The 27,380-nt window shown below is 40.1% G+C and overlaps 1 protein-coding gene across 10 annotated transcripts in view; it reads right to left on the bottom strand.

The window, feature by feature from the left end:
• Nucleotides 1–27,380, bottom strand: part of LOC116395349 (neurexin-2-like) — a 108,289-nt gene that overhangs the window by 31,946 nt on the left and 48,963 nt on the right. For 9 of the 10 annotated variants that reach the window (XM_031869169.1, XM_031869175.1, XM_031869171.1 and 6 more), the window contains 5 exons: nucleotides 27,095–27,214; nucleotides 26,630–27,011; nucleotides 25,507–25,697; nucleotides 24,296–24,469; nucleotides 22,650–22,769 (listed from right to left, as the gene is read on the bottom strand). In XM_031869169.1, the coding sequence (XP_031725029.1) occupies nucleotides 22,650–22,769; nucleotides 24,296–24,469; nucleotides 25,507–25,697; nucleotides 26,630–27,011; nucleotides 27,095–27,214 (987 nt within the window). Of the gene's footprint in view, nucleotides 1–1,069; nucleotides 9,455–22,649; nucleotides 22,770–24,295; nucleotides 24,470–25,506; nucleotides 25,698–26,629; nucleotides 27,012–27,094; nucleotides 27,215–27,380 lie in introns of those variants that run through there. The other variant, XM_031869178.1, reaches the window with a different exon arrangement.

Genomic DNA, 27,380 nt, shown 5'->3' with positions numbered 1-27,380 from the left:
TCTTGCTCTGAAGCACCTACTTCAGAACAACCTACAGTACAAAATCTACAATAGAGGTAATTGAAAATTTATCAGTGAGTTCTTTGAAGTGGTTTTTTTTTTTATATGCCTGTTTGATCACAGGCAGTACTGTGCCTGTAAAAGCCTGGTCTAGAATGATATGGCTATAATAGCTCCAATGTAATTCATCACATTTTTAGCCCTTTTGCAACTGACAAAACTGCTGCAGTGAAAAAGACACTCCAAATCCATCGGGCCTCTTTTTATAGGACATAAAAGTGAGTCTTTGGAGAGATATTTCAAAGTGCAAATATAAGGGATCAATGACTTTGGTGTCAGATCTTTGAAGGATCCAATTCAACTAGCGTGGCCAATCTGATGTAGGTTATTGAGGATAGGTCACTATTTTATAGTTATATATTATTATAACTATACAATCCATATCCCAGGTTGTAATTGCACAATGTAGAACAGCTTATCAAGGCATATTTTATATGAAGTTGGAAAAATAGTTCCTGTGATCATAAGTTAAGCACCCAATGAAAACCAACGAGGTTGTCTCTATTTCATTGCTCACTCTTGTACATATTATTACTTTACGATTGTTGTACCGCGCCACTAATTACAGTTTAGTGTAGCAATCACCTTTGACACAAAACCGTCTCCGTTACAGGGAGTGCATTACGCCGCTTAAATAAACAGGAATCTCATGGAAGAAGATTTAAAAAACGATTTGAACAAATACAGCTCTACGGATGCTGTAGCCTCTTGAAAAGCAACACGGAAACAGGGCAACCACTACTGATACTGATGGCTAGATAAAGGGGTTTAATGATGCACAGCGGCTGCAGCAAATCCGGAGTTAGTGAAGGATCCATTATCCCACTTTATGTCACAAGAGAGCCAACAAAGATATATTGGAACAGCTAAACTCATTTTTACCTGTAAAATGCCACATATATGTCAGATAGCAAAATCATGCTCAAATCTAACTCTTATAATCAGAACGACAGGATACATTAGTGAGGCAGCAAACAGCAAGCTGAGAATGGTGGAGGGAAATTCTTACCATGGCCCCCTCTGGTAAGAAAAGGCATCCTGTTGATGGCAATAGGAACGGTGCCATGCTTATTGTGAAAATGGTGGACATGGTGTGTGGTGCTGAGACTAGAAGACACACGTGCTGTTCCAGTCTGGATGGGGAGTAGAGTAAGCAGGGCAAACCAGAAGGCTAGTCTTGAACAATAACTTAGGCCCATACCTAGGCTACTGCATGACCAGCTGCTCCACTGTCCGAGCACAGGGGTGGCTGCAAATAGTCTACCCATGTATATTAGATCCTCATGGGCCCAGGACAGACAACTTAGCCAAGCTTTGGTCTCTGGCAGTTCAACTTGAAGACCACAGGGCATCTCAGTGACAATCTGGGCCCATTTCTTATATAATCCCTTGATTTGGTCAATAAACGAAAAATATCCTTTGAATTTGTGACAAAAATAACCAAAAAATGGATTTCTAAAAAGCAGTCAAAATCCAGTAAATGTTCTTGTGGAAGAAAAGGAATAGCAAGCAACTTATCTAATTTTGGTTAACATTTTGCCATGACGAGATGTCTACAGCACAGAAAAGACATTGAAAACCATCCCAAAGCACCTTCTTCAAAAAGTGAGCCGAGTGTATCCAAAATGCAAAAAAAGATACACATCCAAATAAAGAATGGAGATGAATCCACCTGTTATTTCAAAAAGGCATGTTGCTCAACCATGATATTTAGGCATGAAAAGTGGCAGGACAGAGCTTCATGTGACAAGAATTCTGATAAGAGTCTCCATCGCCCACAGGTAGAGCTTTAGGGCAGCTGAGCCTGCCCACTAAGAAGAGCGCCCCTCCACCGCAGTAGAAGACATAACACGCTTCCGTGGGAAACTGGATCATTTCATAAAGCAAAAAGGACAAGGCGATAAAAATATGCTCAAGTGAAGATGCAGCGATGAAGGGTGATGCAGGAACCAGCGCTTTTGTTCCCCCTTTAGCCAGGGAAAGGCAGGAGAACAGAGATAGGGAGGGGGAGAGACAGGGAGAGACAGGGAGAGAGAGAGAGAGAGAGAGAGAGAGAGAGAGAAGGAGGGGTAGAGAGGGAGCAGTATCTGCAGCAGCGCGGTAAAAGAGAAATTCCAGAAAATAAATAAATAATTTCTCAGTAGCTCCTCATTCACTCTCGCACAGACGCAGCAAATCCAGCGGACGATATACCTTTGGTGTGGCACAGATCCACACACGAGTGTTTCTATTTCAAACGCACATATGATCCTTTCCTCGCGCTCCACCTGCTCAGTCTCATGCAGTAAAGACTACTGCTGCATTCCCCTCACTGCTGCTCCTTTTTTTCCTTCCTCCTCTCCCGTTACCTCGTCCAGATCTGCCTCTGACTGAGAGACAGTTAACGTGACTGCTGCATGTGTCTGTCTCTGGAGGAGGGAAGGTGATTCCTCTCAGATGAGATGGCTTGGATGGCAGACACTGAGATGCTGCCTTGAACTGCTGCAGCAAAAATTATGCTAATTAAAAAGAACCGTCGTATCATAATAAATCCGGGATGGGTGAAATTCCGGGACAGTCTGGACCCCAGCAAAAACAACCTTGGCTTGGAGTTGTGCTCTAGTGAACGCAAGATAAAGGAGCTCTTCTGAAGGCATACTGTAGTCAGAGGCTCTGATCCAGTGAGGCACAGCATGTGCCTGTGTGTGTGTTTGTGTGCGTGTGTGTGCGTCTGAGAAAGAGAGTCTGTGAGCAAATGAGTGAGGCACGGGGAGAGAAAGGGTGGGTGAGCGATAGCAGAAGGGAGGGAGAGAGAGGAAGAGACAACGAAAGAGAAAACAGGCAGCCACGGCGCCAACACACAGGGAAATAGTGAGGCAAGAAAATGGGCTGTGTGAATAAATACATGCTACAGATTCACAGCGCACTGGCTTGCAGGTCCTGGCAGTAACACGTAGGAATCATACTGCAGAGGAGGAGCCTGATTTAGGTGAGCTGTCAGAGCTGTTACAGAATGAACACAAGGGTATTGGTATGGACGTGCTCCTAACATAAAGAATCGAGAGACATAATGATGGAAACACAAATACCTGTCAAAATGATATAATGCAGCTCACTGCATTAGGCTATAGGCTAAAACTTGCATCCAAAGCCCTTCTTTTCCCAGCGTTGCATCGCATACCTTTGCTGTTCTAACACTACAAATCAATTTGTTCCTCTGCCTGACGTGTTCACCTCATATCTGTATACAAGTGTTAGAGAGCTCACGCTGCTTAACCATGCAGGACTTATTCCTAGCTATGACTGATCAGAGTTCAGAGGTATTCTGACAGTTTTGGAGCTGCTTGTGCTTTTTTGGGTGAGGAAATATGATGGCATGATGAATTTGGAGTATATTGACACTTGAGAGGATGAACACATTATAGGAAACAGGGAGACAAAGTGGGGGAGGGATTGGAGGTAGAGAGGATGGGAGAAACAAAGAGGGAGAGAGATTGCAGGGGGCAGAAGCACAGCGAGAGGAAGGGAGACTGCAGCGATATCAGCTAAATCGCGGTCGATAGAGATATCAGCTGGGATTGCCTAGTCGGTTGAAAGGACACGCATGGAAACAGGAGGACAGAGGCAAGCCATGCAGCACCACCTCTCCCAGTGACAAGAAGGCAATGCAGGCCATTACTCAAACAGGGGAGTGGGGGGTGGGGCGTGTGGGGGAGCGAGGCTGATTGAACCAAAAGAACAGAGGAGGGGTGAGTGCATAACAATCTGGAATGGCAAGTGCCCTTACCGCATGTAAACATTCATCTGCTGGTATTATGAACATAAATAAATTGAAACAAGCTGTGCATTTTGTCTTCGCATCTGTCCAACATGACTCACAGGGATATTTAAATACTTAATGCGTTTTCTCTTCTATATGTTGCTCAGTACATCTCAACGATGGGAAAGTGCATGCCAGCTTACTAATACAGAGAATACCGATGATGCAGAGCACTTCCTGGCTGTAACATGTAGACGCCTTTACAGTAATGACTATTTGGTGTGGGAAGGCAATGCCTAGCCTTGAGAATAATCCACTGACAGGGTAAAAGTCAGTTTTACTTCTACTGTCAAGGCTTCAGCCAGTTTTATGCAGCTTACAGAAGGGCAGTCATGACAAGAAAAGTACTAGAAATGATCTCTAACCCACACACAATCAGGTCCAAACAAAACCAGTATTTCATTCCCAGCAACTGGGAAGGGACTGGGTACGAGAAGCTGGTGTGGGATGATTTATAGCCAGTGATTTGGACTGCCATGCTCTCCAGCATGTGAGCATCTTAGGCAGGGATGATATCTTGGTGTGAGCTGTCTACAATGAAAGGCTTGCATTCATCAATTTACGTGCTTGAGGGTTGCTCAACATGATAAAAGCCATGCTATCTGGACAACAAGAAGGCAGAGGCTGGCTGATTGTAACCTTGTGTTGCCCTTGAGCATCCCACGCAGCTCTTCCTATTAACACACACCTGGACAATTCTCATAGGATACACATCAAATGCGCATTTGATGTGTGATGATATAGTTGATGATAAGCTTTATTTTTTAATTGAATAGCAATCGACTTCTGCTGGATTTTGAAAACAGAATCTCATATAGCTGCGACTTCTGCGCTTCCAGTCCGACAAACCTTTGATTTGATTTTTTACATTTTCCTACAGGCTATTTTGAACCTATTCCACCACTCAGTTATGCATTTGCATAATCTAATTATTTTGCATGTATGGAATAATGTATATTTTAGAAACCATGAACTGAAAATGTTTCAATTCCTTTGTAGAAAAAGTCAAGGGGCCTAAAAAGCGACGTGATGTGAGAAGACGTCGACAGCGGTTTAAAGACTAAAGAAACCTAAATGTGTGCTGTGCGTTCTCAGGAGGATTCGTGAGAGGAGATTTTTCACAGACATCCAGTCTCGCCCGAGGGGCTAAAGTAGCAGGATTAATCATAGCACTTTCAGATTAATTACTCATAATGCGAGCATCCTCTGAAAGGCATGGCCTGCAGTTGTGATGTTTGGTTGATTTCATTAGGCTACAAAACGACAACACCTAAAATAAGCCTGGCTTAGACGGTGTAAGGGAAGGAGAGGATGACAAATATGAAGGCGCTGAAACGCGCAGTTGCTCCACCGACAGACAGCAGTATATGTATTAACGGTACGGCTGGCAGAATCCGATCAGATAACGATGTAGCAGAACATAAACAGAACTACTCTCCGATTCCATATTATCATTATTATTATTATTATGGTCTGTGCAGAGCTGACAACTTGCAAACTCACAGAGATTTCAGATTTCTTAAGGAGGTCAGGCACATAAACAAAAGGTTCAGAGTTCAGTGGTTAAAGGAGGGCCTCTGGATGCTCAACTCACACAGAATTTTCTCCTCCAGATTCACACCTCGATTAAGCATGGTATTCTCTTCTTGTCTTGGCAGGCTGTGTGCACTCTACACTGAAAACACACTGCATGTGACAGTAGGTTGCATATTGTTGCCTGCACAAGGCGCTGTCAAAAATAGATTCCATTTGCTTGTTTAGTTGAGCTTACTAGCCTCAGCATGTCTCCGGGAAAGGAAGAACAGCAGAGCTGCTTACCATGCGGTGAAACCCCCACCAACAAGAGGGAAAGAGCAGCACTGTCTTCAATTTGAACAATCACAATTACTAAATGTTCTGTGCTTTGGATTGATACAAAACACAAGAGTGCCAGGTGAGCCACTTGAACAGTCTACCTCCCGGCCTAGCTGTGGCATTCAAAAGTAATACCTGATCCAGGACCTGAGAGGGAAGTGGGCCATCGCCACAGAAGACAATACAATTTTTGCTTAGCTGAGGTGTTCTCCCCTCTTCTCTCTGGAGCCTCATTTTAATGATGAGCCTGAAAAGGCATCAGCAGGATAGTTGGCCATAGAGGAAGCCCTGTCTTTGTTGTTGGCTTGCTTCAATCTACTTGTCGTGCTCATTATTTCAACATTAAAGAAAGCGCCAGCAGAAATGCGTAATGGATTTTACTGTTGCTATGACTGCAAACTGTAATGGACAGTTGTGGCAACAACTTAACCTCCTCAAAATGTCGAGAATGATGATACTTTATGCTGGACTCCAGCTTTGCAAAACAGCCTCTCTATATTCATTATTACATCAAACATTTGGGCGTTGCAGAATAATATATGCCAGGAAAGAAATAGCCTATCTGTTTTGCATATTTTTGATTTTCTATAGGGATTGTATTTTTGTTTGCCTTTTAGTATACATCCTCTTCAACCAGAACATTCACTTCATTTTGGCTCTGTTTGGTGAGAAATTGGGCACAGAGTACTTGTCTTTTTCTTTTTAATACTCTTTTCCTAGCAAGTTACTACACAATGATTCGTCATACATTAATGATTCCCCTCATGAATGATTATGCTTGATATCCTCAGACTAAAGATTTTAGGAATCAGTAGGTCAGCAATCTTTGTGAAAAGCTGTGCTGTCATCTTATCTTAATATTGCGGTAAAAAAAACTTGCTTGATGATGCCATGAATCAGTTTTGTATCAAAGCCATTGGAACGTACATCCATTTAATTAACTTATTAATATATATGTTACCTTCTATGTGTATTAACTCATGTTAAATCGCAAAATCTTCTGTTGGAGACCCTTATACTTGCTCCAAGTATGTTTTGAAATAGTTTTTAAGAGTCTTTTAATAACTTACAAGGGAATGCACACAACAACCCAGCATATACTGTGGACTTTCTGAGGCTGTACTTTTTTAAATCTTTTAGCTGTAACCCCAAAGAAAACTGAAAACTAGCCTTTGCCCCAAAGCTTTGCAATAATTTACCTTATTATGACTGGCTGGGTGGCTGAAAATATGTATTTTCTGTTATGAAAATCTTCTCTATTATAACTTGTTATGCTATTATTGCTTCTGCCAAGATTAAATTAGTCCAGTTTGGGTTTTTGTTTGTTTTGTTAGCAGCATATCTAGTGCAATAGGTAGTTTATGTGTGATGTTGAACACAGCCCGTGGTGCGTTTCAATATTCATTTGCAATGCAGTTCCTGTGAATTAATGACCATCGAGTGAGTTAATCAGTCTTTAAACCTGATAGCAGAGAGGTAACGTGAACTGTAGATCTCACCAACGGTACTCCCTAAAAACACTCTGGCAACCACACATAACACCATAGCAACCAGCCTGCAGCCTTTGCAGAGGTCAGCGCTGCACGTTTAACCTGTTTCACTGTTTATTTACTGCGTCTGTTTATTTAGGGCGAGGGACGGGTTTAGAATGCCGATCCTGATCCACGGTAAACTCTCCAAAAGAGTCATTGAGTTGGGATGTGAAAATCTTTGGTAATTGACTATATTACATTATTTATTATATTATTATTATATTACATGTCATAGTCACACTTTTGCTTGTTTTTCAAGCGGACAATAAAGAAGACAAAAATATCTAACATCATTCTAAACAAACAACAATAGCGCCCACTGTGTAATGAGGACTGTATATAGATCAAATCAAAAGAGAAATGAATACATACATATGTCATTAATATAAGTATCTGCATTACAGCTGCATATCTTGAAAAACATAAAAGGGACAGTGTGTTCCTTCACTATAGGATCCTTAGTGAGCAGATCTTGATTCACTGAACACTAAGGAAAGTGAGTGAACAATCTATCAAAATGAATGAGGAGCAAAGAAGGAAATGTAAAGGCTTTCTTTTGCTGAGCATGCAGAGACTGCTGCTTTGTAGTACAATGACCAGAGAGCGAGCCAGGAATAGAGAGGAGGTGAAGAAAAAGGGTAGACAGAGAGAAATAAAAAGGAAAGGAAATGAGGAGGTTTGTTTGTGTGTGCGAGGCATATAGGAACAGAGAGATCACCAGTGCATTTGCAAAGCATATCAAATGCAACAACAAAACAATAAGGATCCTGCCTACATACAAGCATTACTCTAGCTTATGTATATGCAGATACAGTTAGTGAGATTGCAAGTCCTAGATGAGGGAGCACTATTGCACACAGACTGTCTAATAATGGACCAACTGACAAAACACATTAACTTCCCACTGACCCGTGATTGCTGAGAAACTGCTCTTTTTTGTTTGTTGGTCTTTTTGTTTTATAATCATAATAAATAAGGGGTAACATTAGCCACAATTGCCTCATAATGTCTTTGGGTGGGTTGGTCTTCACACAAGCACATTATGCTTTCTTGTAATGAAGTGTGCTGTTTAAATAAACTCGCCTTACCTTGGATTTGCTGAAGTTAACTTAAATAGAATTATTTTGAAGTCGTGTTGTGAATTTGAGACCAAAAGCTGGATTTTTGAAATCAATTTATACAGAGAAACAAGTAAAGAGTCTGTGAAGGAAAAGCAGCATCACATGGAGCTCGTCAAATACACTTAAAGCCTACCTTGTTAGTCAAGGTAGGCTTTTAATGTCACCACAAAATTTGACACGCATGTAAAACCCCTTATTTCTCTACAAGTCTGCTAATTACATGGTTTAGTTACAATGGCTTTGACTATTATTGCTAAGCAGAACACTGAAGCTGTCTGAGTGCCTTGTTATGCCCTGTTTCCATAAACTAATCTGCTGAATGCCAATTTCATATGGATCGTGAGTTTTAATAGGTTACAGAAGTGGGCTGGGGAAAGTGAAGGATTAGTACATTTATCAGGCCACAGAGGCAGATTCAGCAGCTGAAGACAGCAGCCAGTTGCTGTTGCTGTGGCTGGAGGGAAAAGATGACAGTTGTGACCTCAAGTACAGAAATCCATCTTAAGTTGAAGTCTATCAAGGATGATGTATAGTCTGCAGTTCATTGTATGCCAACCGCAGTCCCTTTGTATCGACTGCACGTAAGGCTGTTTGTTTGCTTGTGAGTCAGTATGTTCAGCAATAATCCAAGGTGACATTTGCACCAAGCACACATCAGAAAAACAAATATTTTTGTTACTAAATGTACCATCATTATATTGTATGCAACTGAAAAAACATTTTTCTAATGCCATATTAATGTACATAATAATGTAATTACACGACAATGGAGAACACAAAGGACTTTGATTTTAATAGTGCTCAACCCAACATTTTGAGCATATCTATTGCCCCAATATGGCTCTCAACATGGCGACGGCTGAGACGGCAGCTTGCAGCTAACGGTGCTAACCATGCAAACAATGGCAACAGCGCTGACAGAGCTAACATGTTTACCTCAGGAGGCTACACTTCCGCGGTCGGGAGAGTGTCTTCAGTTGTAACCACCGTATGAGGGCAGTGCAGAACGGCAGCCATGAGCTAACCAGTGGGGTACACTCACACGCACTCACATGCACTAAAAAGCACACACAGCCAGCCCTGCTATGTCAACAAAGCACAGAAAAGCTCAAATCACAACACACACACGGGGGAAAGCAAAAGATAGTTGTTTGCTGCCATATTAGTTTTGTATAGAGAATCTTAAAGTGATTGTATCACCACTACAAACACAGCTACAAATGTGAGCACTAATTAGCTGAATATATCCTTTAACCCCATATGTATCTTATACGTTGGTCTAATTTCTGTTAGATTCAACTTGATCAACTTGAACTTTTACAGTTCCAATGCATCTGTAAACTAAGCACATTTGATCTGACTTTAAAGATCTATAAGTCCTCTCATGTTGCTGTTAAAGCTTGAGTGCCAGACCTGCCAGACCAACCTCTGGGGAAGCACATGTAAAATCATTTTAGAGGTGAAGTCCAAAGTATGATTTATGTAATCCAATCCAAACAATAATAGGTACTAAAGGTTAAGAATAGAATTGCGGATGTGCTACAAGTTGCTGCTGATGTTATGATGGTTCAAAATAAGGTGATGTTGTGGATCCTCAAACCAAAGTGTGGACACAGGCTTGCCAAAGTGTAGTGTAGACAACCACAATGACATAGCCGCATTGCATGCACTCTCTTTTCCTAAATTCTTCATTACAGTGGGTTATAATTTCATCACACACCAGGGTGAAAGCTCTGACTTTGAGAGAGGAGCAGCCAGTAAATGATTTATAAGTGAGTGTGTCACTGTGTCTGTGAGTGTTAGACTGACAGAAAAACAGAAATGCAGCCAGAGTACGACAGATTCTGAATCTGAAGGCCTCTGTCTGTGCGTCTTGCCTTTATGATGTAAACTGAATGTAACCTTTCTCCTCTCATACAGCCCCTGCAGTAGTGACTAGGAAGCCCTGCCCCTCCCTCGGGAGCCTGCATAGACTAGCATTCATCTGCGGCTCAGCTGCTGCGTGGTCTGGGTGTCAAGTGAATCCCACCATGTTTCCATGCAGAACGGGGCACAGAGGGACAGTCAGAGCACGGGGGGAGCTGTCCACTTGGTAATCAAGCCTTGCTTAATGTCAGTCCCAAAACTGGACAGTGCCTTAGAGACACATTGGAGAACATCATCCTGGAAATGGGAAAATGAACAGAGGTACTAAGTGCCAATATGAGACAATTTAGACTTTATCTTGTATCTCTACACAGCCACAGCACTCATTGTGTGCAGGGGCACCGAGCCTCTTGGCAAGCCTCTGACCCCACTTTTACACCATTTATTGCGGTAATTATATGTGCTCTTTCACCTGGAGGCAGATTATGATTGCAGTTACTTGGTTAGTGACAAAGCAATTTTGAGAAAGCATTCTTTCAATAAGCGTTAATATGAATATTATTACTAAATATCCTCTTTAACAAATTGCCTGCTATTATAAAAGGAAAATCTCCTCTCTGATGCAAATGGATCCTCCATGGATATGACTGTGTTCTAGCTGTAGATGCAGCCTTCCGACAAGCTCTTATCTATGGAGTCTGAAACTGCATATGGCTTTATAAATTGGTCCTCACACCAAGGCTATTTCAGGCTGGTAAACGGCCTTTTTGGTAGCTCTGTTAAGGGAATATTTTAGTTTTATTCTTCACTTATGATGCTGCAATAGAGGCTTTCCCTTCAGTCTACACACAAAGGAAGATGAAGCTGGGGGAAAACATCAATGTCTCTATTTTTCTTTGAGATGAAACTTAAATTGTTTGGGATTTTTGTTACCACTTTCCCAATGTAGTACTTGTGTATTGTTGAACTTTTCACACAGCTGGAATCCTGGTTGGATGATTGGACAGATAGATAGAGAGACATATAGAAAGACACTGCAAACACACATACTCTGCAAACCATGTAGGCTAACCAAGACTTTCTGTAACTATATGTCATAAACCAGTAATCAAGTTCTACATTATTAATTCCCATAATCTCAGCTACGAAATAGTGAAAATTGCTTTCCAACCAGAGGCATATCTTTTCTGGGGCATCTCTGAGCCGGTAGCCTAAATTGCTGCGCTGTGTCATAAACTTGCTGTTGCTTGCATATATATTTTTTTCATAAATTACAAATTAATTTGAAAGAAGGAAAGCCTTTCCACTATTTATGTGAATTTCACTCCCATTGTTGCACTCCAGTTGCCACTGTGAGCTTAAAGGGTAACTTCAGAATTGGTCCAGTATTGAGGGACAACGCTGCAGACGGCTGCTGTCTGCAGTAGATGTATGTTCACTCAAATAGTTGTTTTTTCACAGACTGGCTATTATAAGTGTCTGACAAAATTATAGACGTTTATTAAACGTTTTTCCTTTCCTTTCGCTTGATCTGGTCTGTGTTATTGTGTTCAAGTCCCGTTGCGATATTACTAATCATAGAACAGTAAAGACATTAACCACCCTACTCTGCCTTTGATTGGCTTCCCTGATATTCGTATCCCAATCCTAAACTATCTCACTCCTCATGCCAAAACCTAACCAATCCACCACACAAAGCCAATGAATACAAGCAAATTAAGAGTCATGCCTTCGCTTCCCGCTCAAAGAGAAGTTCTGTTGTGAGATCATGTGTTGCATCCACGTTGTCAAACTCAGCAAAATATTCAGTCATGACATTGAAAATCTTTTAGATAACACTAAACTATTTTTTTGGACTCCAACACAACAAACTCTAACAGCACCGGTGTCCCATGGCTCTCCTCTCTTCGGCTCTCACTCACGTTTCCATCCAAGTCACATGACACAAAAACAATCAGCGAAAGGTAAGAAAAGTATTTATTTCTCTGTAGTCTTTTCCATAACGCTGTCAGACTCCTAAAATAACTACCTGTCAGTGTCAAAAACCAGCAATGTCGATGGATGTGACTGACAGTGCTGAATTGCCCGAAATGATTATATTGCAGCCCGTTTAGCTGCTGCCAGCGTTATCTCACAATACTCGACCAATTTCAGAAATTGCTGTCCCCATTAGTCACTTAGACACAACAACATGGGAAAATACAGATTCAAAAATACAGAAGTTACCCTTTAAATGGTTTCTTATTATTCAACACATACTTAATAATGAATTCATAAATTAATAATAATAATTCATTATAAAATAATAATTCCAATAATAATAAAACAATAATTTCAGTAATATATCTAGAGTAGAGCTCCTGAGAGAAGAAGGCGATTGTTGTTAGATTGTTGAAATAAAATTGGATGATGACTCTACTCCCTAAAAAACATTGAAGGCACAATGCTATGTTTCAGCGCACAAGCTCTTATGCGTTCTCATTTGGTACTGTTCGATCATCGTCCATTCAGCTTAAAGGAGCTGTTGAGGATGTTGACAACGGAATAGAGTCAGCTACTTTTAACAATGTATCATTTTATATGACGTGTGGAAACGACATCAAATGTGTACGACTTTAATTACGGCTCTCACTCAATATGGGTCGCTGTCACGGCAATAAAACATCTGCTCGGCAGTGATGAATTCTCCTCGGTGAAAGTATTTTAGTAATATTGAATGAACCATGAGGCAAAAATGAGATCAGAGAGAGGATTGATTTACCTGAACAATTAAGTGTCTTTGATTTACCTGTGCAAGTATACTGATGTACTAAGGTTATACAATAACTACCAAAGTTAAAGCGTCCTGCATCTACCAATATATGACTATCTGGATCCTTATAATAATAACAATAACAATAATAATAATGATTATTTGTGGATGACTTCACATGCCAGTAGTGGACTGGACATAATTAGATAAACACACACCGACTTATAATGTACTGAATGACCTTCAACCAAATCAGGAGAAATGGTTGTTGTTATGGAGTCCTGCTCACAGTTTGAAAACTCTTAGATGATATATTTCCCTGTAGTCAATGTAATTACTAGCGCTGTAATCTCAGCAATACTTGCAATAAATTAAATTTACAGTGTATCTGACATACACAGACATCTTAGAAAAACATCACTTAAGATTTATAATGGTTGATATACTAGATATGGACAAAAGCCAATAAAACTCACTGTGCAAGTAAACAAGAGTGGCCGGTCTGATGTCGTGGAACTAAGGCCGCGAAGATTGCATCCTGTAACTTCCAATCTCAGACAATGTAATTTTGGTTTGAAGTCCTCGGTGGAGCAGAGTGAGGGAAGTGTGTATTATAAAGGTTTGGATATTTCTCCTAACTCTGTTAGTCAGTGTGACATTGGCGGAAGATTGAACTTCCTCTGCAGCAGTCAGTATTCGCAGGGTGAGTCATAAGAGACCATAACTAATCATGAAATAACCTGTCGCAAGTCTGAGTGAAACTGGCAGTGTGGCTTGTATTTTCCAATCTGTTAAGCATAGTTTAGCACAGGCGGTGTCTGTTTGCATTCTAATGAGCTATCAGCTTGCATTAAATTAACATAATCCGTGACGTTTTACCCAAAGGTTGTAAGAGGTCAGGGAAGTAAGGTCTAGTGGCTTTAAATTGTGAGCTGAGGTATATTTGTGGAAAACAAATTACTTGTCGATGATGTACATTCTTAAGGCTAATTAAATCATTAAAGCACTGGGTACTTAAATGAAATACAACTTCAATCTTGTCCCTGAAAATAACAAGACTAAAAGTCAACAGCCATGCTAGTAGCTCCGTGAGGCTATAGAGTGATGCTCCTTGTAAAGAAGAACAAACTATTGGATGGATAGATTAACCAAACTTTGGACAAACTAAAGTTCACAAAGACCATGAATGCCTGTGCCATATTACATGGGAATACATACAATAGTTTAATTAACTAAAGTTTCTAATGGTAATTAATATTAAAAATCTGAGCATTTTATGTTTACAAATGAAGTTTTAAATGTTCTAGCAAAAGTGCTTCTGTTATACTAAAAGCAAATAATGCAACATTCTTTGTACAGTTGAATCAAAGGACTGTTATGTAGGATAAGGATAAGGATAAGGATGTTTATTGTCATTGTCAAAAGGTTTACTAGTACTTTGGATCCCATTGTGAATCCTCATACCTATTCGCAGATTAGTTTAGCAGAGCATCTAAAGTGCTCATTACAGCTTTAAACCCATGGAAGTAAAAAAAAAAAAAAAACATCCACCAATCTTGCTTTTGCTGCTATCTATAGAAGATGCCCCTTGGTGTCCACTTTGTTTCTACACAAGAAGTGATGTAACATCTTATAGTGCCTTCACTGACAATTTAGAGTGTGGTAGAAGGTGCAATATAATTGAATCCGGCAGTGTAGCACATAAAAGTGTGGCGATAAGTGACACTTTAACGTGTTAAAGTAACATCTGCAATATCTTTTTCTGAATATTGTATTAACCAAGAGGAACACTTATATACTACAGGTGAACAAAAAATGAGCGCTTCAAGCATTTACAGCTGAACAGAAATATATCTGTCACTTTTCTGTTTGCAATACCCGTGGGGCAGCGACAGAGGAGAACATTGCTATCTAAACAACAAATGACATTTGGGAATAGAGGAGACAGTGATCAGACTGCGGTGCTCACGCTGTGAGTGACTTTGTGAGTAGTACTTGGTGGTGTGAAAGGATCTAATTGCATCTCTGAGTTAGTCGAATGCAGGTTTTAAAAAAGGTAAATCATGTATTCCCCTGTCCTGATTGTGACACTGCGTTATGCAAATGGAGCTAAAAGTAGAAACGGAAACTTGATGACTTCCGCATCCCATTGAGTCTGATAATAAATACGAGCAGAAAGAGAAGGTGTCAAGTGACACTGGATCAGCATTTCAAGACACCGTATGACTAACAACTACTACCCATCAATCAAGTCTGGAAATACAAATCAAATATTACATTTCATTCCACACTGAAGAGGTAAAGTATAACGTAATGCAAACTGAATACTAGAACTGGGGAAAAAATAAGCAGGTTTGATTACAGAATCGTATCTTGTTTATTGATGGTTATGATTTCTTATTGATTCCTGAACTGAGGAACTTTGAATGGCTGTGATTACCACATAATACCAATTAATTACCATCAACCAAACTACTCATTTTGCAGAAGTGTAACTAAAACTGATTTCAGGAAATCACAAAGAAGAAAGACATCATTTCGATCAGCCATTTTTTTAGTCAAGTTTTCCTGGTAGCTGTTTGGGAAATGAACAGATTGTAGCGGCAAAGACAAATGCTGTTTTGTCGCATGACTTCACTTGGTCTGAGGTTACAGTTCTATTTATTTCATCCAGCAATGATTATTTAATCTATTAATGTAATTTCTCGAGTGGATGAGATCTAATTTGCTGTCCTCTTTGCCTGTTTTGTGTGAGTAAATATAAGTAAATGTGATGGTTTCAGTTTAGTAAATTGGTGGAAGCAAGCTATTTCAGTAATCCCTTCCTCTATTTTTATGTCCTACCATTGCCATTTACCAAAAATAATTTATATGAACTCAAATCTCTTCCTCAGTATCGACTCAAATTCTTCAGTGCACAGTTGGTAGAACAGCATCATCACTTTTTCTTCTACATTCATTCCTTAACAGCTTAATAAACAGTATGAGTCAGTGTGTCCTGTGTCACTATGAGTCTCTCATACATTCAATCAAACATTGCAGGAAAGGTTGAAAAAAATTACTGGTGGCTCTTCTGTAAAACCTGGTAACGTCATGTTACTTACTAGTGTTTCTGGTTCCTGTATTGTGTTTCTCATATGACAATGCTGCCCTTTAGAGAAACCCCCTTAAAACACAACACATAGGAGAACAAAGACGTTTCTTAATGTGAGAAACAACAAGGACAAGAGGGCATTATCCTCTAAGGTGTTTGACTTCTTTTCACATCTATGTAAATGTCAAACGTTTTCCACTCATGCATAAATGGCTGAAAAGCTGTTAAAAGGCAGTGAGCGGTCGGACATTGACCTGTGGTGTATTTCACAAGAAAACATTACGTCTGCATGAGTTATATTGTGGAAAAGTATTAAAGATTAAAGCAGCGATTCCTGTAAATCCCAGGTTCACTTTTCTAACGCTGTAAACTCTACCAGTCAATTACACAGTACTCAAGATGTTCTACCTCCGTGAGGCAGCAGAGTGGAGCTGTGCCAGCAGTTTGGGGCTCAGACTATCCATAAGACCCGCGCAGAGCGGAGATCTGGCAGAGATTATCATTTCTGGGATACACTGTCTCTATAGTGAGCAAAGATGACAAAGCCAGGTGGCTGAGGTAATTGCCATGGCAACTAATGGAAAAATCCTGACATCTAACTTCACAAGACGTCTGGAAATCGGTGAGTAAGCGTGCAGGATTACTAGATGCATAATAATTAGACACGTTTTGAAAATCGGCTTTGGTCCAACTTTCCATCCAATGCCTACCCAGCATGCACTGTGCAGAGCTCTGTTTACCCGGGATAGTCTACCAAGAACTTTAACTCAGTGAAATTACAAAAACTGGATCATCTCCAAATTTCACAATTTGGAATAAGAGCTAACCTATGGCTTAAAATCTCTGTGTACTGGCTCAAAATGGAATTCATTAATTTACTGGATTATAAAACACTGATGCGACCGCGTTGACTGAAATTGTGAAGATGAAATAGAGGCACTTTCCAGAAGTTATGAAAGGTTATTAACTTTGATGGAGTGCACTACTGTAATCAGTCTGAAAGCTTTTATTCATGTGTGTAATTTTACCAATCAAGAGATGAATCTGAGGTTCAGCTGATAGTCACTCACTTGCAAGACTGTGGTGCTACAATGTCTTTGTTTGAAAAGCTCATAACAGGACAAACTAATGCCTGTCACAAAATATTTCATATTTCATTTTCTGACACCTCATGGTGCTCAGAAAGATGCTATAGATGCACACTACATTCACCCCAGAGTGGCCGTTAATAACGTGAAATGGGCCACCGACAGTAAACCTTTTCATGTAACAATGAATCTCTGCCATTACTGCATTAAGTGAGTGACAGAAGCACAATTCAGTTCTATATGCAGCTGGTAAGAGCAGGATGTAGTGTAATGATTGGTGGGGTATCATTATGTGATACTAAGCAACCCCCTGAAGTTAATTGTAGAGAATCAACGAAAGGTCAAACCCTCTTTCATGATGCACTCCAGCATGCATGGAGTGCAGTTTATTAAAGCGGGTCTAACTCTGTCTGCTCGACATTTAGTATAAGCAAGGAGCTTACGCTCAAGCAATTTAGACCATTATTTCTAAAGACTGCCAGATTTTCAAAGGTGATGTGTGAGTGGTTGGGACAATGAAATCAGTGGTGCTGTGGGAGGTACCTGCCTCCACCTCCACACCCTCATACGTACTCGCTCTGTCAAACCCAACAATGCCTTTTTAATGGTAACACTTCAGAGTCATAAATCTTTACATATCCCTACATCTGTTAACAGTAAGTCAAGTAAAATGCATGTGCTTCTCACAGAGTGGACACAAAGGCAAAGAGGTCCTTTTTTTATTTAATTTAAATTACATTTTTTTTTTAAAGATCATCTATGTTGCCATACCGTACATTTATGCAAGCCTCTTAAAGACACGTCTGCTTGATCCAGACCATTGACTTTATAAGGCCCAGACTCTATTTCGGGTAGGCCACCATGTTATGAACAGCCATATGTTTTCTTAAGCCTCGGTCCGGGGTGCGAGATTAAGTCTGAACCTCTATCCTGGATTATCCTTGTGGCCTTTGGGATACACTCATAATTGTGAATGACTCTACCTGAAATGAAGGTCAATAGGAAAAAGGGATTGAGCTCCCATACATCCAGTTTTGTACACTATAGTACAACAGAGAACATTGACATATTTCAACACCTCACAGACACACACTTGTTTAAGTTATCTAGAAAAAGCTTTAATATATTTCCAAACTATCACCATTAAAAAGTTTATTTTGTTTGTAACAAAGAGGAGAAATCTAGACTACAGTGTGAGATCCTGTTTTTTTCTTTACTTTCTTTCATTCGTTTTTTGAAAACAAAAATACAACTACAAATAAAGACAGAAATAAGATAAGACATCAGGAAAAGGAAAGAGAAAAATAAATAAATATAACTAGTTGTAAAATAACTTATAATAAAATATAATACACAAACCTAACTAAAGGAATACAAAGAAATGGTGGTTTAAGTTGGAGGCAATGAAGGCTCTTCTATACAAAGGTCTAACTGATAATGATTCTTACATCCCACTGTAGGAGAAGAGGTGTAAATAACGGTTAAGTGTATTACAGTATAGAATCCTTTACAAACTAGAATACAAACTTCATCCAGCTCCTTTGAGGAAATGGAAAACCATTGTAGTTCTGGCACAAATAAAGTGAAAGCTAGACGCAATGCTTGCTAACTGCAATACGAAACAACAAAGGAAGTCAGCTGTTGTCTAGTACCAAATCCTGGAGGCTGCAGGCTCAATTTAGAGTCTGCCTTAACTCCATGGGTATTATTAAACAATTCAAAGGAAATGTTGACTTAGAAATTGATGGCGACGGTGGATTCCACTCTGCAGATAGTTGATAGGTGCCAACACTGTAGTTATGTAAAGCCATATCAGGTGGAATTTTACATGTTTGTCAAATACGCAGGGCGCATTTGTGGACTTGCATGGTTGGGATGGGGTGGGAGGACATACTGTAGAGGATTAGTAGAGAAAAAGACGCTGCAACAGTTGTGCCAAGTTAAAATCAGCGGTTGTCCATTGTGGCTTTAAACGCTGTAATGCAATACATTTTTTCACAACTGTCGTTTCTTTTATGGGCTAAATGGAAGTTAAGTGAAACAAGAATATTCTGGGTATTTGTTTGGATATACTTACATAATTATACAAACACACTAAGACATAAACTTTTGCGAGCGCAAACACACACACAAACAAACACACACAAGCAGGTAATGAATTTACGAAAATAATAATCTGAAGCTACAGAGGTTAATCAATAATTACACCCTCCATATGTTTACAGAAAGAAGCGCTGACAATTGAGCACAGAACATCATTATGTATCTGGGTGACTTTGGTGATGAAATGATGACCTGGAGGTAATTAGCACAGATGTTTGTGGCACTTGGTAAATTGCTTTCTGCATATGAATATGAATGTACTGCAGCACAAACCAACTCAGGAATCTTGGTTGCTTGATAAGCTTCTACACTTCTGCTTTCTTTTTAATGAGGTTATAGTTATAATAGTTAGATAGATAGATAATAGTTAAACGGTCAAAAATCCGTACACACAAATCTTGGAATATTTGGCAGCCCTTCTGGACTGGCACAGAGACAGAGAAGAAGAAAAAGGTGGGAGGAGAAGATTGTTTGTTTTAGGCTTTAGTGTTGGCGAGAAAATCTAAGCAGCAGATTGTAGCATGGACGAAACACGCTGCACCAACTAATACTGATGGTTACAAAACCATTGTCCTGCCTACATATTTGTTTGTTTTCGCGTTATTGTCACACTCTCCATTTGTTTTAATGACTGTGATGATGGCTCAATGTGAAGCATTAGGCTTGTTATTTCCTCTTGGCTTGATGTATTGGTTTGACCTTTGATATCGGCCAGAAATGCCATTTACCACCCGCATGATTGAGGTTCCTCCCTAAATGCTGCTGAATGAAAACCAAATATGCTGCTAAATTGCTTTTCCTTTTTTAATGTTTTTGTTTTTGCTATTAATTGTTCAATGATAGTCTTTTAAATGCAAGAATGCTTTCTAGTGTCTCCCCTATAATTGCAGGGTTGGATATCATTTATTTTAAAGCACTGCTTTAGTGTAGCCATGTAATCTTAAAGGTAGAGCCTTTTGGTAAGTGAACACAGATCGTTTGTGGGCCATAAAAATGGAAGATTTGAAATATTCGTTAGCAGCTCTTGTCCAAAATCAATATACAATGACAGAACCATGCTGTTACATCATTGAAATTGACAAGATCTGTATTCAATATCCTTCAAACAGCCAGATCTTGCCTCTGTCTCTGGCAACAACATATTAATATACATACATTAATGTCTGCAACACTTGTTAGAAAGAGTGCTATGAAGGTTAAGCCTTAGGCGGCAGTTTAAAATTCTGGCTTAGATGATGTGATGTGCATCAAACTCGCTGCAATTACAGAAAATACAGAAAATCAAATAAGATTGGGGTTGAACAACTGCATACCAACATACAACCTCTCTCAAGGGGAGCCATTATCAAGTTTAATGAAGATCAACATGTTTTTTTTTGCTTTCTTTTGACAAAACACGGCTGACAAGAACTATTATCTTCGTGGAAATAGACATGAATAGTGTAAAAAAAAGCTCAATGTGGACGAATACCTTTTCAAGAGATACTGAATTGAAAAGCAATGCATTGAATCATCCAAGACTTTTCAAGTTTTCATCCAAGAATTTTATCAACAAGGAAATAAAAAGTTTGAATTATGTTTAATTTTATAAATAAGTTTAGTTTCTATGGGAATAATGATAAATAGCAACATGTTACAGCCACCAACAGGGTTTTTTCTCTGAAATTGTAATTTGATGGTACCATCTACATTTTTCCCTTTTTGAAATGCAGTTAAAAAGACATCAGCAGAATGTATTAATGAGGTATATCAGACAAAAAAAGAACTATAGGCTCTCCTGTTTCATCCAATAAAGACATGTCTGCTTGCTCATGCAGACAAAAAGCAGCTTGAACACCATAATATACATTTCATCCGGGTGCACAGTCTTGGGACAGTAATTGACGGAACAGATAAAGACTAGAGAGGACAAACTATTGATTTTCAGGTTGGATCAATACATTACAGGAGCAAGCACATTTGGGTGTGTGTTTAGTTTGGAACACAGGAAACAAGCAGATTAATGAGATAACTTGCTAAAACAAATGGAAGAAGTAAGTGGCTCTTTGATATCAAGCTAAATTAGATAACTGCCAGGATGTAAGTAAGTACTGTACATCGTCACGAGAAAGTAGTTTTTTTTTGTGTCTTAGCTTCCAAAAATATATAATTAGACTGTAACGCAAAACTGTAATCAGTGTGAACAACCAAATAAATGTGCTTATAATATCGATGATGAGGTGCATTTTCCTAAAATAGATGCTCCTCCAGAGTAAAAATACAGTAAATGCCAGATATCTTTTTCCTGCAAACATGAATTACCATCAAATTATCCTAAAATGGCCCCCCTACAGAGTGTAATGTCCTTTTCTGTCTTAAAACAATACTGCATAACAGCACATTTCAGCAGCGATTACCACAAAGGCACAATTCTTGCAGTTATTCTAAATGACTCTGCAGCAAATGAAGCTTAACTCGGCGTGACCACTGGACCAATAAGCTTAATGCTAATCTCTTGCTATTATAAGTATGAAAAGCTTCTGGTAAAAGTCGGGTCTATTACTATGGACATAGAGGGCTCTTTATGGCGGAGAAAGCAATCAGACAGGAGGTGTTTGAAAGGTGGTGCTATCAATCATCATGTGCAATTAGCGCGCAATTGATTCCTCAAGTCGAAATGCAATACATCACCATGTATTTACATGCATGCATGATACATATAAATGTTCTTATTGGACAGTTTATGTCGGTGTTTGAAAATACAGGACTAAGCTAAGACAGGTAGCAATGTTTCCAATCTTGTTTTTGAGTACAACATAGCACTCAAACTACACAATCGCAGAGAATGAACAGTGTGTCATGGGTGTCACTCACACGTCGCAGGATTTTGTTGATGGAATAGAAAAGCCAACATATATGACTGAAGAGTGACCAATCGTTAATGTTTTTCATGATTATAGTTGTTTTTAAAGGACTATTTTAGCAGTGTTTTTCCATGCTTTACCCATTGACTACAAATCATTTATACGTTGCATTACTTACGATCATTTTCCAAAGAATACCACAAGTCCTTAGATTGATTTCCTAGCCTCGAGGCAGCTGTTGGTTTCATTTCAATACAGTGACAAAATGTACTTGCCGATCCTATAGATTTGCTTAAAATGGGCAATCAATCACAAAGAGCATCACATCTGCTCCGACTGTCAAAGTTATTTCACTGGTGTGTGGTTCTGTACTTGTGAGGACAGATTCTTCTGAAACGTCTGCATGCAAATGAGAGGCTACCAACTGATTAAAGCAATAAGGAAAAAAAAGTCTGTGAAATACTACACAATTTCACCTCTTCATGGCTCTAAAAACAAACTTATCTAGCCAGTCAGGCGTAATACACCTGCACTTACGGTCACTGCAGAACGGCCCCCCGTAGGTGGTCATGGTGCAGTCACATGAGAAGCCCTCCCACAGCTGCAGACACACTCCCTGGTGGTGGCAGGCGTCCTCTGTGCAAGTGGTGCTGGGACCTGCAGGGTGTTGACAGCAGATTTACCAGGTGCTTTCTCTTCATGTTATTCATGCATCTTTACTACTATTCAAAAGGAATACATATGTTATACTTAGCCAGTCATTACTGCACAGTAAGTCTGCAGATATTCATCTTTTGATAGAAAATATTAACGTGAAGTGATTTTATTACTTGTATTCTACAAGCTGCAGAAAAGGAGGTTCAGCAAGACAACTATAGCAATTTAAAAAATAAGCTGTTTAACCATCAATTGTATCACGCAACTGATTACACGTTGCTAATTACAGCTTAGTTTGCACTCGTACAGAAAATGACGTAATAACGGCAATGCGTGGTGCGCGTAGTGGTTGCGGAGCTTGGTTGTGCACCTCTGAATTTTTGTAACTTGGCGTGCGATCATGTGACTGTCACAAATAGTTCACTGATAAAAACACTATTTACATGTCTAGGGATTATACAAAACATTTTGAGATGCTTTAAAAACAGGAGGTCTTAAACCGCTTCATTTGAGTATATATTTTGCCAGCCAAATCAAATTGTTTACAGGATATTCAACTTTCGTTTCTTTATAATGCATGTAATACTTGACTTTTTTCTTTACAGGGCTTGTACAAAGGCAATAAAGAAGTCCATACATATGAGATATGAGTTCACAGTTAATGCCCTCTGCCGTTTTGGAGATTAATGCAGCGTAATAATAAGTGTATAGGTAGTAATACAAAGTATAAACGGCTCCGTTCATGCTCGGAGCTTGCGCGCTGTCTGCGGAGGCTCGCGCTACAACACCATGCGCGAGTATAAACAAAGCCTACCGCCACAAAGATCAGATGTAATGTGATGGACTGTCTGTCCGTCTGACTTTGTTTGTGTCACTGTGACCACCTCATTTGAAAATCTAAAACAATAAAACGCTGTGCACAATCATACGGTTTAATGATTTAGTTTATTTCCCTATGACCACAATCAGGCAACAACCTTCTACTAATCATCAAATCTCCTCACCGGTAACACATAGTGGCGTAAAGTTGACTTTGCTCACTCAAGCTTGAAAAAGGAAGACATTATTGATTTTGCGGACTCCATGACCTTTACCCAAGTGTCACCGTCAACGGGTACACTTCTATAACTACTCTGTCTTAACCTGTGCAATGTTTCCTGTAAAAGCAATGGCTACCTGGGGAGATTATTTGGTATTATTAAGTCACAGCAAAACTCGCTTTACTAACTGCTCTCTTGTTTGATTGAAACTCAGCAAAAGCAGCTGGACATCATGACTGCCGAGTGAAATTATTACATGTAAGCGTCTATAATCAGAAATAATAAAACCGCAGAAGGTCTTCCCTGGCCAATCATACTGGAGCATTCAACAAAGCTGTTAAATACCATAACAAATGTGGTGTGATTAGTTTTCTGTGGGCAGTCACTCTGAGTTCCTCTGTTTTTGCTCTGTTCTGAAAGTAGGAAATCAGATTACAGGAATGATTCACAGGCGTTTCATACTTCCCAGTGTGTTCCCGGCCTCACCTCCACAGCCGTGCTCCACCTCTCCCACCTTGTGAAGGGCATCGGCCAATAGGTCGGGGAGTCTTCCGTTCAAGTCCACGGATGCCAGGCAGCCCTGGTATCCTTCCCGGGATGCTATTAACCTGGGCAGGCTGCTGTACATGCTCTTCCCAACACCACCAACGTACAGCTCCCCTGTGAGATACACGAGTCGGTCAAGAGAGAATCACAACCGAGCATATTTTAATGTACGTCTTAAAACATAAATTATGCAAAAATAATTAAGATGTATGAGAGTATAGTGCAAATATGAACACTCAGTAGCCACATTATTAGGGTACATCCGTACAATCTAATGCAATCCAATACAACCCCAACCCGCAATATATGGGAAAGAGTATTTTACATTCATGCAATCATGAATGAGAATCATGCAATTGCTTGTGTGTGTGTGTGTGTGTGTGTGTGTGTGTGTGTGTGTGTGTGTGTGTGAGTATGCACCACTGTGTCTGTCCACGCCTATACTCGCATTCTGCTGAAGGAAACTGTAATAATTTGGGTGACCAGTTATGGCTGCATGCTCAAAGACCTCTTGTGGTTGCAGTGACTCACACTTTCTCAAAGAATATTTATTGCCTGTTTCATACTGCCATTGACTGCCTGCTGACTCCTCATTCGTTACTCTTTAACCAGGCCACAGCCGGTAGGGGCTGTGAGTGATAACACAACTGAGTGCATCTCCAACCCCCAGCCGCTAATCTGCGCCCAGTGGGGGGAAAACAGTTTGCTCACTTTTAGTGTTTTGGACGGTGTGTTTGGTGCACAGCTTACAGCTAACAGAATTACCAGGACACACACTGCCGAGTACATCGCCGTCACTCAGCCATTGCTACGCGGGCAGACAACTTGAAGAGATGAATTTTTTTGTTAGCAAGATTGAAATGTAGTGAAGTGTGTTTTACGGCGCCTTATAGATGTCGGTTGTATTATTCAATCACACAATACAGCGGTGGTTGCTGCAGACACACCTGGCAGAAATCTACACTCTACTGAGTACACCTTTCTAGTTAAATATTGTAATCATTGCTTCCAAAAAAATACCCAAAAATAACCCATTTAACACAAAAGATAATGCAAGTACATATGTTGGAACATGAACATGAACCATTGCATGCCCTGTGTTAGCAAGTATTCACTGTGTCCTCTAATAAACAATTGTTCAGATAAGTTACCTTTTAAATCCAGGTTGCGGGCTCCATTGGCGTGTTGGGTGACAGTGCGAGAATCAATCTTAAGGATGTGCACGTTGTTGTTGTCACGGGAGATCACCACATTGTGCCACTGGTTGTCATTAAGTGGCTTGTCAGAGTTTCCCTTCATTAGCGACGGTCCATTTCCCAAGTCAAAAACATAATGGATGTACCTACAGGACAATGCAGATGTTTACATTCAGTATTTGTCATGTAGTATCATTTCTCCACATACCATATGCTGTTATGTGATTACGCTGTGGCATGTTTCAAACTATGCTAGCCATGCAGTTGTGTGCACTGCTGTCTACCAGTCTGTTTTGGGATAAAACCACCTAGGGGACTCAGAGTCAGAAATGTTCTATGTTGAAGTACAGATAAATAACAGGGAATGAACGAAAAAAGCACACGCGGCAAAGCTTACGCCACATCATGTTGATATTAAATTTGATCAGCAGACTGTCAAAAAAACTAAATCATGTTTGAATTTAAGCAACATCTCTGACAAAGCTGCTACACTTCACACAATACATTGAGCAGCCTGGAAACTCTGACAGAAGTGTTGGTAAGCCATATTTCGTCTGTGTTGTCTGTGCGAGCTACTGCTGCAGGCTCCAGAGCTGAACAAGGCCTCCTGCTGACTAATTGCTTACTGGGAGAGAGTCTGTGCAAGGTTTGACAGTGGGAAGCTACAACTGTTGCTTCAATGCTCCGTTTTCCTATTCTCTCTGGAACAGAAATTATCTGCAATGAATAAAACATTCGGAACATATTTGTAGCCAGATGTGCTTGAGTGGGTCTGAGTGCGAGTATGACACCAGTACTGTGGTAATGGCAGTTATTGTTTTTGCACTCAAGCTTCCTCTATCTGCTTCTCTGCCTTTAACAATATGATTTATGAGTAAAAGATTGAAAAGCCATTTCGTCTGGCTATCAAGATATTAATCATGATCGAGTAATTATGAGCTAAAGAAAGAATTATATTGTTAAAGAAGTACAAAATTAAACAGATATAACTAGTTAGCCCCTGTCCCAAATAGACCTTTCTATCTTTCCTCAGCCCTGTATGTAGATTACAGCTCAGTCCAAACACCGCAGCACTTACCCTTTGACCAGCTCCACCACGATGAAGTCACTACCATCTCCAGAGTTGTAAAGTATCAGGCCGTCAGGACTGGTGGTTTTGAACTGGAAGAAAAGGTGCATGGAGGCGTAGGCCTGCAAGGTGGAGAAGGCCAGGTAGCTGGCTTGCGCTAGAAAAGTCACAGGATTGGCCACAATATGCCTCATGCCAAATCGAGCATTCAGCTCGCAGTAAGATATGTCTCCGTTCTTGCACTGGTCCAGATAGAGCATCCCATTAAAGGAGAGAGCTTGCAGATGGCCGATGAAGTTGGAAGGCATCACGGAGATGAAACGCCGCTCGGTCATGATCCCTGTTTCTATGTTACTGAATTCCAGACGAGTGTGGGCGCCCGTCATTTGGCCTATGGAACAAAACATGCAGCTTAGATTTCAAATACCTTTCAATATCTGTACCTTTGCAAGCTCCTTTATTCCTACTATATACCTTCCACTGTCACATTGTCCACAGAGAGTTGCAAATTCTTCCCACGCCGCACCACCTTCACTGTGTGCCACTCATTGTCATTCAGCTTCTCGCCTACCAGGAGTACCTCTGGTCCCTTGCCTAAGAGGAGGAAAGCGTCGAGTGACAATCATACCGCATCAGCTCAGTATACACCCTTTCCACATGAAGCTCTCTCTTCAGGGTCAATACATTCATTCACTTCCAGAACCACTCTCTCTCACACACACACACACACACACACACACACACACACACACACACACAC

Source organism: Anarrhichthys ocellatus, unplaced genomic scaffold, assembly GCF_004355925.1.
Source record: "Anarrhichthys ocellatus isolate YVR2014 unplaced genomic scaffold, GSC_Weel_1.0 scaffold46, whole genome shotgun sequence".
Taxonomy (NCBI): domain Eukaryota; kingdom Metazoa; phylum Chordata; class Actinopteri; order Perciformes; family Anarhichadidae; genus Anarrhichthys; species Anarrhichthys ocellatus.
This window is presented reverse-complemented; position numbering and strand designations above follow the sequence as displayed.